Source organism: Protopterus annectens, chromosome 5.part0, assembly GCF_019279795.1.
Source record: "Protopterus annectens isolate FY-2018-M chromosome 5.part0, PAN1.0, whole genome shotgun sequence".
NCBI classification, from domain to species: domain Eukaryota; kingdom Metazoa; phylum Chordata; order Ceratodontiformes; family Protopteridae; genus Protopterus; species Protopterus annectens.
This window is the reverse complement of record NC_056735.1, coordinates 663,256,789-663,273,021: the sequence shown is the minus strand read 5'-3', so window position 1 is coordinate 663,273,021 and position 16,233 is coordinate 663,256,789. Positions and strand designations below refer to the sequence as shown.

The 16,233-nt window shown below is 37.8% G+C and overlaps 1 protein-coding gene across 1 annotated transcript in view; it reads right to left on the bottom strand.

The window, feature by feature from the left end:
- The window catches only part of LOC122802743 (suppressor of tumorigenicity 14 protein homolog), a 910,319-nt gene that overhangs the window by 703,542 nt on the left and 190,544 nt on the right, over positions 1-16,233 (bottom strand). Inside the window, exon 4 of the mRNA XM_044072511.1 lies at positions 15,532-15,599. Coding sequence (XP_043928446.1) covers positions 15,532-15,599 — 68 coding nt within the window. The remainder of the gene's footprint in view (positions 1-15,531; positions 15,600-16,233) is intronic.

Genomic DNA, 16,233 nt, shown 5'->3' with positions numbered 1-16,233 from the left:
AGGACTAGCTAACTGGAATTATTTACCCCCTTATATCTGTATTACAGTAGCAGGTTTTGAGAATAGGCTAAAATATATTACTTCAAAATTAATGCAGGTGCTTAAGAGACATGGATTAGAGCTACTTGCCTCTGAAGTAGTTTTATGTGATTACACTGGTATAGCTAATGCCACTGCTGCAGTGATCATTTGAACATTTACCGTTATGGAAGTTTCCTAACACAGCTGTACTTTCTTGCAGATTCATCTGTGTTGTTCTCAGACTTTCCAGTCACTCTCTGTAAACATGTGATGATACTATCAATTTACAAACTTACACTTGCCTTATAGCTTGCATTACTCTGTCTACTTACCAGTTTTCACATTATCGTGTCCCTCTGCTGTACCATAACTCACAGATACTTATGCTGTATCACTGAGGTTAGTTCTGCATTGGCTGCATGTACCAGTGTTATGTTACCTGGTCTGTTTTATAGTTTTATAGTGATAGCTGTGTTCTACAAACTTGCATCTACAATTTCTAATGTGCATCCAGTGCTATACAATTTCTAATGTGCATCCAATGCTATAAAGGCATCTGCCTTTATCTGCATGTTCATTGTGATAATATACATACTTTCATATACTGATTGCATATAATGCCTTCATTATCTTGACTGTCAGTCCCATTTGTACATATATTATAATATTCCAATATAAATTCATAACTGACTGAATATCTGAATTGTGGGCCAGGTGATATCCTTACAGAAAAATGAAATATAGCTGAAAGGATTAATTCAATCTTATTTTTTAACTGTGTTTCACTAAAATGTTTCTGAGTGGGATGGGGGTGCTCTCAGTAAACTCATCTGAGGGGAGATCCCACATTCCATTATATTATAACTTGGTCTGTGATTACAGTACCTCAGGATAGGTTATATTTCAGTAGAGAGTTTTAATGATTAACTAGCTGGACAAAACAGTTAAAAATGGGAAAAGCTGGCTGATAATAATAAAGAGAGTGAATGATCGTATGTGTGCTTTACACTGACGTCATTGGTGTGGAGAGGTCAAGAGAGGTCACATGATCATGTGCTTTATACTAAAGGAGGAAGCGAAGGTTGTTCCCCCTCTTCCGTTTTTAACCAGATTGGTTGCCTTCACGTGTGTTTATTTTCCTCTGTAAATGTATGTCAAACCCGACTTTCTTACCCTTAAGATGATACCGCCAACAGGTTATGGGCCCAGAAGGGAAGTAGGAAGCGGATGGCATAGACTAATTTTTGACAGAGATGAGAAGAATTATGAGTTGTGGGAGGCAAAGTTTCTGGGGTACCTGTGTTTGCTAGGGCTGAAAGACGCCATTTTGCTAAATGTGCAGCAGGATGCAGAAGACGACGAGAATAAGGAGGAAGGCGATGACGATGCTGAGAAAAATGAGGAGGCATATGCAGAACTAATACAGTTCTTAGATGACAAAAGTTTGTCCCTCATCATGAGAGAGGCCGCAGATGACGGTAGAGAAGCACTTCAGATCCCAAGAGACCATTATGTCGGGAAAGGGAATTCATGGATAATTAGCCTATATACCAAATTAACAAGCTTCCAGAAGGCCATCAGTGAAAGTGTCACAGACTATATTATTAGGGCTGAGACGGCCATTGCGGCACTTAGAAATGCTGGGGAGATGATTCTGAAAGGGTTGCCTGAAACATTTAAACCATTTGCAGTACACATCACGCAAGATGATGATAAGTTGAGCTTTGGTGAGATCAAAACAAGTTGAGAAGCTATGAACATACCGAGAAATTTAATGCCAATGTAAGTAATGATAATGTGATGAAGGCAAGTGGCCTTGGGGAAAGAGTAAAGGTAGAAATTATATGCTATAGCTGTGGCCAAAAAGGACATAAGGCACAAGAATGCCGCAGAGGATATAAAGGCCAGAGACAGTGGTGTAGTTTGTGTAAAAACTCTAGCCACAGGGACAGTAACTGTAGACGAAAGAAGAAAGATTATGTAAAACAAGCATCTGATGTGGATGATCACACATTTGTCTTCAGAATAAATGAGCATCAAATTTGTGAATTAAAGCAGAAGAGATTAATGGTGGACACTGGTACCACGTCACACATAATTAACGACCTGAAAAAGTTTAAATGCTTTGATGCAACTTTCCAACCGGAGGAACACATTGTGGAATTAACTGATGGAACTAGAACCTGTGGGGCCACACAGAAGAGAGGTAATGCAGAGGTATGGCTGCTAAATACAGAGGGGCACAAAGTAAAGGTGATGATGACTCAGGCGCTGTATATCCCGACGTATCCACAAAACATTTTTTCTGTCAAGGCAGCAACGTCCAAGGGGGCCTCGATCAACTTTAAACAAGGCCAGGACCAACTCATCTATAAAAATGGCACCAGGTTTGACATAATTATGTGTGACAGACTCTATTATTTAGACACATATAAAAACGGCACCAGGTTTGACATAATTGAGTATGATCGACTCTATTATTTAGACATATATGATGAAGAAAATGACAGTGAGCTACATTATGATGTATCTCAGAGCTGTTATGTCATTCAAGCATGGCATAAAATGCTTGGACACTGTAATTTCGAAGATGTGTCAAAATTAGAAAAAGTGGTAAAAGGAATGAAAATGAAAGGTAAAGTTGAGAGACCTAACCTAGATTGTGAAACCTGTACGCAAGGGAAATTTGTCCAGAGCAGAAACAGACAGCCAGATGTAAGAGCAAAAGCTCTGTTTGAACTAGTCCATACTGATTTGGCAGACCCAGTTGAGCCAGTAGCAAAAGACGGCTTTAAGTACACTTTAGCATTTACTGATGACTACTCAGGTGTAATATTTGTCTGCTTTCTGAAAGCCAAGCGTGATACAGTCAAGGCGACTGAAAAGTTTATTGCAGATTCAGCTTCTTATGGGAAGGTAAAGTGTATCAGATCAGATAATGGCACTGAGTTCATGTCGAAAGACTTTCAGTCACTATTGAGTAAAAATGTTATAAGACATGAAACATCCGCACCTTACTCACCCCATCAGAATGGGATGACAGAGAGAAATTGGAGTTCGAAATAGCAAGGTGTATGTTGATCGAGAGTGACTTACCTAAAGAGTTGTGGACATATGCAGCAATGACTGCTGTTTTTATTCGCAACAGATGTTATAACAGGCGTGTGGGGCAGACCCCATTCTTTATGCTAAAAGGAAAGAAACCTGATTTTTCAAGGTTGAGAGAATTTGGATCAGTGTGTTATGCATACAGACAAGATAAAAAGAAGTTAGACTCAAGGTGTGATAAGGGGAACTTTGCCGGATATGATAAAAACAGCCCATCATATCTGGTCTATTATCCTGACACAGGAAGGGTCCTTAGACACAGGTTAGTCAAGTTCTTTACTAAGAATGTAGCTGAATGCCAGATTCAGACAGACCCAGATGTGATAGATGAAGATCTTAATACCAGAAGAAGTGTGCATGTTAAGCCAGAATCAAAAGCTGACAGTCAAGACACAATAGTAAGGCAAGAAGAGGAAAGGCAGGATACACACTACTCTAAAAGACACAGAAAACCACCTGCATACTTGAAAGACTATGAGTGTAAAGTTGAAAACGACGATTATGTGACAGTTAATGTTGACTATTGTTACCGATTAATATGCAACACACCACAGAGGTTTAAAGAAGTCATGACTTCGTCTAACTTGGAAAAGTGGGTCAAAGCCATGAAGGAGGAACTTAAGTTTTTAAAGGAAAACAACACATTTACACTCACCACACTGCCGGAAGATAAAAATGCAGTTGGGGGTAGGTGGGTTTTCATGGTAAAAGACAATGCAAATAATACTGAGACTTACAAAGCTAGATATGTAACTAAAGGGTCTATATTATAAACATAAGCGCTTACCTTATCAAATCCCTAAATGTCAACCTGTCCTCATCGAACCACATAAACGCCAAATGCCCTAAACCGCGAAATTCAACACCTCGAACTATCATACTTGTCCCACCCCACTGCCCGTTACATACTACCTACACAAACCAACTAAATAAACCACATACATACACTAACCAAAACCCTACATCTAACCCTAAACTAAACCCTACTTCTAACCCTACACTAAATCTTACATATACCACCAAGTATGCACTTAACTTAACCAGCACCCTAACCCTAAGGTCCGTAACTATCGCACACTTACCTTAAAAAGCTAAACCCAAAAAAACTAAATAATCCACACACATACATTTAACAAAACCCTACACTAAATCTAACATACATTACCATCCATGCACTTACCTTAACCCGCACCCTAACCCTAAGGTCTGTAACTATTGCACACTTACCTTATGGAGCTATACCACAGAAGGCCAACCATGATGATTCAACATTTACGGTTTCACTCTACTAGACATTCAATGTTTTCACATTTTCGATAAGGACGGGTCAACGTTTTGGGATTTGATAAGGTAAGCGTTCGAGTTACTAATAGGGAACCATAGCTAAAGGCTACAGTCAAGTCACTGGTATAGATTATAACAAAACATTTGCACCATCTGCGAGTATGACATCTGTACAAAGCCTAATGCAGATGGCAGCTCAGTATGATTTAGAATTGCACCAGATGGATGTACAAATGGCTTATTTACATTCTTCTATTGACTGTGAGGTGTATATGGAGCAACCGGAAGGTTTTGAAAAGAAATCAAATAATGATGAAAAATTGGTTTGTAAACTGAATAAGTCATTATATGGATTGAAACAATTAGGGCGCAACTGGAACAAAATATTGCATGATTATCTTTGTGAAAATAGCTTTATCGAAAGCCCCACAGACCATTGTGTATATACTAGACAAGCTGAAAATAAGAAAACAGTTCTAATTATATGGGTTGACGATCTCATTATAGCAACTAGTGACAATGAGTCACTAAACAATGTAAAGGAAATGCTCAAAGCTAAATTTAAAATGAAAGATCTGGGAAAGCTAAGACATTTTCTAGGCATTGATTTTACCCAGAAAAGTGGTGAAGTAAAGATGAACCAAAAGAGGTACATTACGAAAATTATTGAGAAATTTGGTATGTCTAATTGTAAAGTAAGTAGCCCTTCCGAACAAAAAACAAACTTTGAATGTGACAGTGAATCTACAGATCCAAGAAACTATTGTGAGCTTGGGGGTAGTTTGATATATGTTATGACAAGCACGAGACCTGATCTTAGCTGGATTGTAAGTAAACTTTCACAATATTTGTCACAACTGAGTGAATCTCATTTAACACTAGCCAAACATGTGTTAAGATACTTGAAAGGTACATTGGAGAGAGAGCTGTGTTACAAGAAAAGTGAAGGGAAACTTCAGCTTATAGCATACAGTGATGCAGAGTGGTCAACAGATCAAAACGATAGAAGTAGTACAACAGGTTATTGCTTTAGACGGGCCTATTATTTCATGGAAATCAAAGAAGCAACAAACGGTAGCTTTATCTACATGTGAAGCAGAGTACATGGCATTAGCAGCAACAACAAAGGAGTTTGTACCTTGTGCAGCTGTTGAGTGGAATGGATGGAGAGTGCAAGTATGTGACAGTAGCAATATTTGAGGACAATCAAGGAGTAATCACTTCTGTGTCACTGTTAGACAGAGGCACAGTATACTAACCTCGAAAAAGGGCATAGCAAAACTAATTTAAAATGGGTGGTGAAAGCCAAACACACTCTGGCTAGGCTTATAAATGCCCTAGGGCAGATAGTCTAGTATGAACCTATGAACCTATAATTGCTTTGTTGAAGAATCCAGTAAGCCGACAGAGATGTAAACATGTTGACATTAAGTATCATTTTGTCAGGTCAGCAAAATAAGCATTGAATATTGCCTGACAAAGGACATGGTTGCAGATGTCTTTACTAATCCTGCTACGAAATCGAAGATTGAAAAGTTCATGTATTACATATTTGGAATGTGAAGGAAAAGTTATCCAAAAATATGTTCTTAAAATTTATTTGTATACAGCATAAGAGCAAGTGGGAGTGTTGGCTGATAATAATAAAGAAAGTGAATGATCGTATGTGTGCTCTTACACTGACGTCGTTGATGTGGAGAGGTCAAGAGAGGTAACATGACCATGTGCTTTATAATAAAGGAGGAAGCGAGAGTTGTTCCCCCTCTTCTGTTTTTAATCAGATTGATTCCCTTCACGTGTGTTTATTTTCCTCTGTAAATATATGTCTAATCCGACTTTCTTACCCTTAAGATGATACCACCAACAAAAACTAAGTCTTAAAAAGTTGGGTAGCAAATTAGTATGGATTTTTGACACAACCCTAGCTGTGGTACCATTGTACTGCTTTTCTGTTTTACCTACATTAGGGATCAGATTAGCAAAAATTGCTAGTTTCAGTCAATCACTCAATCAAAACAATTTCACTGTTTATAACCATTTCTCTTGTGCCAGCTGATTTTAATGTTTGCATTCTTAAAATGGAAAATGACTGCATTTTAATTGTAGAATTATAAAACTCGGTACATAACACACATTTTCTAGCTTAATGAATTGAATTTTATTTTCTCTGTGCCATTTTTTGCCATGTGTTTATTTTGTAATTCTGCTCCAATTCTAAGGTGATGAAAATAGGATTTCATGTGTTATTCAAAGCTTGCCATATCAACACCAGTTTAATTGAGACTGACATGATGAAGTATGTCATACTGTTGGGGTGTGTTCTGGGGAGAAATGGCTTCTTGTAGGTGTTGCCTTGCCCTTGTTAGTGGCACTGGTGATATTAAAGTTAGACTAAAAAGGATGGGTGGTGTAAGTAGGTAGTACCACCTACATAGGTATGATGAGTGTGGTGTTTTCATATGTGCCTGTATATGTTAGGTAGCTAATAAAGTGTATGTGTGTGTGTGTGTGTGTGTGTGTGTGTGTGTGTGTGTGTGTGTGTGTGTGTGTGTGTGTGTGTGTGTGTGTGTCTGTGTGTGTGTGTGTGCGTGCACGTGTGTTTGTATACACTTGTGGTCTTTTTAAAAAAGTGCATGGCAGGACTGGTGTGTCTGCAGTCAATATATAGGTCTCAGAGATACAGGTTTGAGTGTAGTTTTGTGACACAGATGATACTAGGTCATTCTAAAGTACTATAAATGAGAACAGCTTGTAAATGCATGAAACATATCACCAAATATCATCTTCTTCCCTAACAACACTTCAGGGTAGCATTCATTTCCCTGTGGTTAAGCTCATGTTTACATGAAAGTATCCATACAAAACTGACCAGTGAGTTTTATAGAAGTATCAGAAATTAGCTGTCAACCTCTTAACACAAAAAATCTGGACAAAGCAAAAGATAATGGGGGAACAAAGCCCTAAGTATAGGGACAAATTTTAAATATTGCACTTACAAACATAGAAAGTTGCTAGAATGAAAGATGTGTTACCATACATTTTCTGAAGGATATAAAATCTGAAACTCAAATACTTGTAATTGTTTAGTAAATTCAGTCCTCACTGATCTGCGACAAAATTTTATGAGGAACAAACCAAAAATATGAGGCAAAAATCTGGACATTCTGCGAAAATCTGGACAGCTGAGAGGTATGGTCAGAGTTATGTACCTCTGAAATACATATTTTACTTCAGCTAGCTTCACAGCATTAACCCTTTGAATGGAGGTATAGCTGAGGTTTTACTTGCAATGTATACCCTTTTTTGTTGCTGGGCAAACATTTGCTGAACCTTCTGTGGATGTAACAATGGTCCTGAAGGACTTCTTCATCACACTGTTATCAGTATGTATCCTGATGGAAACATGGTATATCCAAGCCTTCCTGTATGAAGACAATATTGTCCTCACCAGATAAAGTAACTCTGGTCTAACTAGGGTTAGAGTAACTAATGGTCTTGAGACTATTTCCAGCTTGTCACCTAGTGTTATCTTAGTAAATTCCTCAAAAAGCACGCTCCTTTGGACAATAAGAAAGACTGTTATACCACCTTTGGGAGCCAGTACATTGTCCCTGTCAAATGAGATGAGATGATCGTAAACCACATCCCATTTTTTTTTTTTGTCTGTAACCAGCTAGTGGAGTTCCCCACCCACCTTTTATCCATGTTTGCACATTGATAAAATAATACATGCAGTGAAGATTCAGCTCAATGCAGCATCAAAATTAGGGCCTGACTTCTACCATGAACCTAGGCTCATTATTTTGAGAGTGAATCATAGCAATCATAGAAAGTGAATCACAGCAATCATAGGAAATTCAAGGATACCAACTATTACACCCTGCCAGTTCCCACTCTAGACTGTACTTCCTTTCTCAAGAATGGCTAGACCGGTCAAGCCCAGGGTGAATTTATGAATACCCATCCAGTTATCCAGGTACCGTCTGAAGGAATATAGTGTATCACACTATTTTATCTGCAGGGAGAGGCTATTCCAGAGGTGTGGGAGATGATAAGTAATGAATATGCCTCACCACCTTGTTTTATTGATCTACTGAAACAGGTTTAAATCCCTTGTTCTAATATTTGTGGGAGTATTTGATTTGTAAAGGTGCTTCTGTGTCCCTGACTGCTGGGTAAGGCAAGCCATTGGTCTGCTCTGAGTAACTTATATAACACAGAAAACAGAGACAGTGCTTCTAGTAATTTCTGGTAACTTCGAGTTTTTCCAGCTGTTTGATATTAATGTTGAGTTATGTCGTAAATGGGGCATGTACTTGATAATTGGTCTGATCAATGCCAAATACAAAGGGACAATAACATCTTTAGGAAAAGAGACTAGCTCTTGCAATACCTAATACTACTTACACACTGCATGTGTAGAGATCTATGCTGTAAATGAGTACTTACAGTTTGGAGAGATTTTCCTCAAAGGAAGATGAACTCCTGGCTCCTTACGTCTTTAAGTTTAGTAATGGCCATTGTTGCCCTACCCTTGACACAGCGTACCCTAATGTTTGTTGAACTGTCTCTGAAAATGGGAGACATCTTCAGTAAATTTCATACAAGTATAAGGAATATTTGGTAGTTATTCCCATATTAAGGCATTGCCTTATATCTTCTCTGTTTGTGTTCACTGCCCATACTGTGATTATAGGCCAGACTGTCTCATTTTGATGGTACCATTAACATGGTATCAAGTTAGTGATGGATCTGTAGGCACTGGGTGTGTGCACTTTGGAAGAAACAAGGATGAGGAGACATGATACTGTCTCACAGTATTTTTAGGGATCATTTGGATGACGGTTCTTAGAAGAAGGAATTGGGAAGGCAAGGGTGCATGAGGCAGGTTATTGAAGAAAGATTCAATCAGTCTTTAGAACAAACTTTGTAAGGAGATGGTACTGGATACTGGAGATATTTTAGAGAGGAAGACAAAAGGTGAGAAGGATTACTGAAGTTTGCATTACCACCTAGTTCAAAACTTCTTAAGAGTGGTGCCATAGAGAAGGAATGCCTACATGTGAATTAAATAAAACAGTCATATAGACACTGTGGACTATTAATTGCCTGCCATACTCTTCTTTATATATTTACATATTTAGTTTAACAACATATACTTTTAAATACATAAACAGTATAACTAAACATTGCAAGTGTAGTAATTTGAAGGCAGATGAATCAAATTTCCCAAACACAAGGGCAACCAGCAAAGAATTCGAACCACAATACGATCACAACTTCAAATGCAAAGGCCACACACCAAACCTTGGAGGAAACTCCTTTTATTCACCGACTGAGCGCTTTCACCATAAAATGGCTTCTTCAGAGTCAGTGTATTACAAAAATCTTGTTCAATATATAGTCAGTTAATAACATCATCAAGTTGTTCAATTAAACAATTAGTCATTTTAAAACAACAAATCTCTAAAAAAACCTTTTAAAGTTCTTACAACAGTTCATTAATCACTTTTATACTGTCATTGTAAAAAATGACACACATATATGTGTACACATAATACACATCATAACATAACATTCTATTTTAAAGTGAAATTAAAAATTTATAATCAGATGTATTTTTTATTATTTTTTATTATTTTTATTGTAAAATTTTATCCGTTGTAGTGTGTAAATTAAATATTTTTTCCCCTCAAATTGTTGTTATACCAATAAGTTATATAATACTAGCCTTGTATTTCAGAATCGGTTTTATCGAAATGTAGTCATTTATTCCAGGGTATCTAGTGGCATTTAATCTAAATTGCCACATCGTTTCCAATAATGCTACCCTGTTTCCTACATCACCCTCCTGATCCAACATTACTCTATCAATAACAAAAAATACAAACTTCTTAAATTCCCTACAGTTGATGCTGTGAACATAAAGTGCGTTGTGGGAATCCTTGTTCTTTATGGCTCTTACGTGCTCCATCATCCTATCACGTAACCTACGGGTGGTCATACCTATGTAGAATGCCTCACAGGTAATGCATAGACCCACATATACTACGTTCTTGGTGTTGCAATTACATTTCCCCGGGCAAGGTAACGAATAACCCCACCCTTTGACACATATGTTGGAGCCTTCTGCTATATACCTGCAGCTTCTACAATGACCACACTTGGACATTCTGGATGTCTTGATTTTGTCCTCACTTTCTAAAATCCCTTTCAAATTGTTCCCCTTACTATATACAATCCTAGGTTTGATACCTAGAATACCCTTGATGGCGTCACTTAAACAATAGTCCCACATCCCTTGCAGTGACTTGACTATTTCTTCACTTCTCTCATTGAATTGCAGCACAAAACATGCTCCAAGCTTTTCCTTTCCCTGTGGTGTGTGGCCTTTGCATTTGAAGTTGTGATCGTATTGTGGTTCGAATTTGAAGGCAGAGTTCTGCCAACTAGATTTAAAATTGCATTCCATATACAGAAGTACATTTTGAGTAAATCCTTCCAAGTTACATAACAAAACATTACCAAATATGCAGTTTACTTAAAATCCTTTTAAACCAAGCAACATTCCATTACTCATCAGTCCTTGACATGTTAACATTTAAAGTCAAACGTAAGGCCACAAAAGAAGCAGTTTTGAGCTTCAGTTGAATTTTAATGTACCATTCTAATTTCTTTCAAAAAATAGATTTCCCTTGGGGCCAGATTCAAGAAGGTTCTGCATCATGTATACCTCTGTGATTCAGTAACTGTCTTTACATAGTGCTGCACAGTCCTTTAACATGAAGCCATGAATAGTGACACAAAGGGCCAGCCTATAGCTGTGCTGAATAGTAATGAAAGATTCTTGGGGGAGAAGCATATGCTAATTAGGCATGTGCTGTCTTCTTGGAACCACCTCGATCCTGTCCTATTATTCTAGCAATCCCCACCACATTGCAGTATTTGGCAATGTTCAACTGCCTAAGATGTACATGGTGGGGGGAACCACTAGACACCAGGGTTGACTCTATAAAGTGCCACAACACCATCAACATCATAATGGGGATCGGGGGGTAAAGGGAACAATCAGACACCAGCAATGTAGACTAGGATTGCTGTATGGTTAACTTGATCTTTATGGACCTTAGTTGTCATAAGCATATCAGTAAATGGTACTTAAACCCCTTATTGCTTAAAAGGTAGGATAAGTGAGATTCAGCTTTAAGAGTGGATAGGATAGTTCTGTAACAATAACAAGGACCTAACTGTTTCTAAAAGGAAGGGGCTCATTGAATTCTTCTAGGCGAAGTAAGTCAAGAAAGCTTGTAGCATACTGATTAAGAAGGAGAAAAGGTAATAAAATGTCAGTATGCTTCAGGACTGGAAAAGTAAGGGGAGGCAGATCCCAGGTGACATAAATCCAAGTCTTGGGAGATTTTTACCCCATGCTTTATTCCTTGGTTTAACCCATGGATAGATTCTCCTAAAAAGCTTATTTGGTGGTATTCTGGGTCCAAAAGTATTAGCAGAGGATTTGGAGTAAAAAAGAATAAACTTGGAATCTTATGGAAGAAAGGTGGAATGTAATCCAAAGTGATGAAAACATGCAAAAAAACTTAAAAGAATCAGATGTAGCAGATGCTTTCATCTCACTAATAATATCTCTAACAGGATCGGAGACTTCAAGTGGCTCTGATACTCCTCATCAGTTTTGTATGTTTTCATCACTAGAGTGTATTCCATCTTTCCTCAATAAGATTTCCGAGTTTATTCTTTTTTGAAGTTGTCAGGATTAGTAGCATTTTATTATTAGTTCTTTGGTATTAAAGGGTTTACAGTAGCTTAATTTGCCAGTCATTCTGGGGGAGATTTATCAGGTAATTGAAATGTTGACAGTTAGAAAGGCACCTAGGCTTGATGACATACCTGCATATCTTTTATAAAAGATTTAAGAAGGATGTGAGTGGACAGTTTATGTTATTGCTCAGAGAAGTGGCGGATACCGTAACTCTACCATACCAGAGGGGACTAACCAATATAGTATCCTTCCTTCCCTAAGGAGGGGAAAAAGGACACACCACCAATATTCATAAAGCTATTTCTCTACTTCCTACTGAGGTAGAGATATCTGCCAGAATATTAGCAAACCATTTGGAAAAGGTTTTTTTTCCAATGTTCATTTAGATAACTTGACAAGAGTTTGTTAAAGGGTATGAAGGAGGTCCAGAAAGTTACTAGAATAATAGGACATACATTAGTATGCACTTACTTAAGGTTTTGAAGTCTGAAAGTCAAATGTTTTTCATTATTTATTAACTTCGGTCTTCAATGATTTTATTTTATTTATTATTTATTTATTTATTTACATTTGTTTACCGGGTATTGTCTGACTGGGCTAGGAGCCTGTTTTCAGTGAAGACCCAGGGAGAAAATCTCCAAAAAGCTATTAACAGTAAAACAGCAGTAAAAAGCAAAAAATACAGAGTATGTCTTACCATGCACAAATGCAGACATATTTAATTAAAAAGTAACAAAGAGGCTAGTTCTCAACTAGTTCACAATATCACAATTGAGTATGCAAATCATGATGCCAAGAACAACAAACCTTTTTTTTAATGTAGTTGTTAGGTTAGAAGAGAAATAAACAGACAAATTAATAAGTCGCTGTATTTGATTTAGTTAGAGTAAGAGGGCACATGGCAGTGGAATTAGGCTGGAACTGTGCAGGAGCATAGCTAGTGATTAGTGAGGTGTTCTTTTTAGGAGTAGTTTGAATTTGTGACTGTCTGAATTTTTTACGATGTGCTGGGGTAGTAAGTTCTGGGTTTTGGCTATTTTATTAGAGTAAAAGGAGTCTGTAGTAGTTATAAGATTTAGTTACCTTTAGAATTAATTTGTCAGTTGATCTATGAGACCTAAGGTTTGTATTAGGTTGAACTAGATCAAGGAGAGCAGGGCAGTTGTTAGGCTTATGAATGATGCTATATGCAATGGTTAGCTGGCTGACAGATAACCGGCAGTGTAATTCAATCCAGTTAAGTTGAAGTATAGTGATGAGATTTGTTGGGTTGGTTTATGGCAAACTTGGCTATTTTGTTACAGCAAGTCACTAGGTTATTCAAATTGGACTTGTGCAGGTTGGTAAATATTTGGAAGCAATAAAGGAGAGTGGATAGTAGGTGGGATCTGGTTGTGGATAATCTGGCGCTGCTGCTCAGGTATGGTTTGGCCCTAGAAAGTGAGCCAAGTTTGATGTAGACTTTTTTAATCGTAAGTGATATATGTTTGTCAAATTTTAGATAGTTATCTATTGTTACACCTAGGAGCTTAGTTTGACTGACAGGTTACATTTTTGTACCATTATAGTAGATGGTGAGTGTGGGTTGGTTATTTTTAGCTTTTTTATTACAGACCATTAACTTGGTTTTGTTTGGGATGAGTATGAGTTGATGCTCAGTGAGGTAGTTTTCTATGATTTGGAGAGATTTTTGTGTTTATTTGTAGTTCCTGAGGTAAGGGGGCAGAGCAGATAAGAGAGGTGCCATTGGCGTATTGAATGATAGAGGCTAGCTGAGTAGAGGTACTAAGGTTGTTGGTAAATATGATGAAGAGGAGAGATCTGAGTATGTAGCCTTGGGGATTCCAACAGAGATGGGTAGTAGGGGGTGTGAGTTTGTGCTCCCATTTTGTAGACTGCTGTCAATTAGGGAGATAGCTGTGAAACCAAGTGAGGGATGTTGTACTAAGATTATATGTTGCTAGTTTGTTGAGAAGTATTTGGTGGGAGACTGTATCAAAAGTTTTGGACATATCGAGGAAAACTGATGAGACAACTTGGCCTTCATTTTTGAGGTGGTTTATATTGTTAGTGAAACTTATAAGTGTTTCATTAGTGCTATGCTTAGGTCAGACGCCATGTTGGGGATTGGATAAGAGGTTGTTCTTAAGGAAATGGTTAAGTAGTTGTTGATGAATGCATTTTTCTAAGATTTTGGCTAGGAGGAGAGAATGGCAATAGGTTGATAGTTTGAGAAGTCTTTAGAAGGGCAACCTTTGTTAAGGAGGATGATATGAGAAATTTTCCAGAGGAGAGGTACGTATTGTTCAGAGATGGAGTGGTTGTTTACTATAGACATAAGATAGGAGATGTAAGGAACTGCTAGTTTAGAAATTCATTAGGGAGTTGATCAGCAGTGAGAGTACAAGGTTTTAATTTGATTATGAACTTTTTTATGTAACTGGTTTGTATGGACTTAATAGTGAATGAGTTAGGGTTAGATGCAGACGAGGTGGGTACTGTTAGAGGTGAGTTAGGACTGTAGCTTAAGAGTTAGGTAATTGAATTGATAAAGTGATTATAAGATAACCTGAGGCAAGTGGGTTTTGAAATTATCTGCAGACAGGAATCTGCCATTTTAAGTCTGAAGGGAAAGAAAGGGAGTACACATACAAAGATCAAGCTACTGGAGGAGGAAAGGTGGACTGCCCAGAATTAAGAGAAAGTGGAAGTCAACTGTCATCCCCGGTGGAGAGTTCTAGAAATATAGTTGCTTTAGCTGAAAGATTAAATAAGTACGGATTCTTATAGGGTTTCATTATCTTAGGTAGAGTGTTTAAGTGAAGAACTATTCTTGAGACCGACCTATGATTGTGACACTTAGGCACCGAAACCTTCATTCAGTTCTGGGAAAAAAACATCAGGAGAGACTTCAAGGTGGGGGTGGGGGGGCTCCACTCATGCTAGGGCTGAATCAGTAGTGCACTACAAGCTTAAGTGCAAGAGACACAATATTAGTGGAAATGGTGTGGGAGGAAAAGCAACATACAGAGTAGGAGACAGTAAAAGACTAACCATAACAAATAAAACAGAAGGGATACTTGCGAGAGACAGCAACTTTTAAGCCCAAGACTATTACATCTAACATGAAGTTGGTCACTACATTCCTCTTTTCTTTTCAAGAAAACCCTAAATTTTGTGAGGAAAAGCACAAGCATATGAAGTTAAAATCTGGATATTTTGCAAAATTTTAAATAGTTGAGAGGTATGACCCTGCCCTACTGGACATACCTCGTTAATAAACATAAAAAAAAAAAAAACACATGTGGAACAGGATATATTTTATGGAAGCCACTTACCTAAAAGCAGTGATAACAGAGTTCAAGTAATATTTCCCCAGTGATGAAGAATCATACAGTTCTGAAAACTAGAAAACAACATACATAAGTTAAAAAAGAGCAAACACAATGATTCCATTGTGCCAAAACTGTTACATATGATAGTCTTATTTGCATGATACTACACCAGACAGCAATACATAACCACTTTATTAGAATCAAAAAACTAAAAGGTGCTTTTGTGAAAATGCCAAGGCAAGAGGTCCATTTGTCTGGCACCCACCCCCATCCCCATGTGTGAGTGGGTTATAATCCCTACATCTCCACTATTTATTTCTGCTGGACCAAGGCTACTATAAACAAGAGAAAGAAAAACATAGTTGGGTTAGAAATTTACAACAAATGTAGCTTTTGGAGTAGATTCATTGATGTATTCCTCATATTTTGCAAATCCTGCATGCAGGTAGCCCATGGCCTGTTCAACCTGCAGAGCTTTACTCTCCTTCACTGAGATTCATCTGATGCCATCCCACCTAGGCATAGTTATACTGGTGGTACTATAAAGGGTGTGTTGACCAATGCCATCTTCAGATATTTCTTGCCCCCACAATAGCCAGGGAGAGGACCCTGGCAAAAGACCCTTAGTGGACCAGATGGTATGGATCTAACTGCTCTAGTTCTACCCCATATGACTTCAATCCCCTTATTCAGGAAGTGGATAGA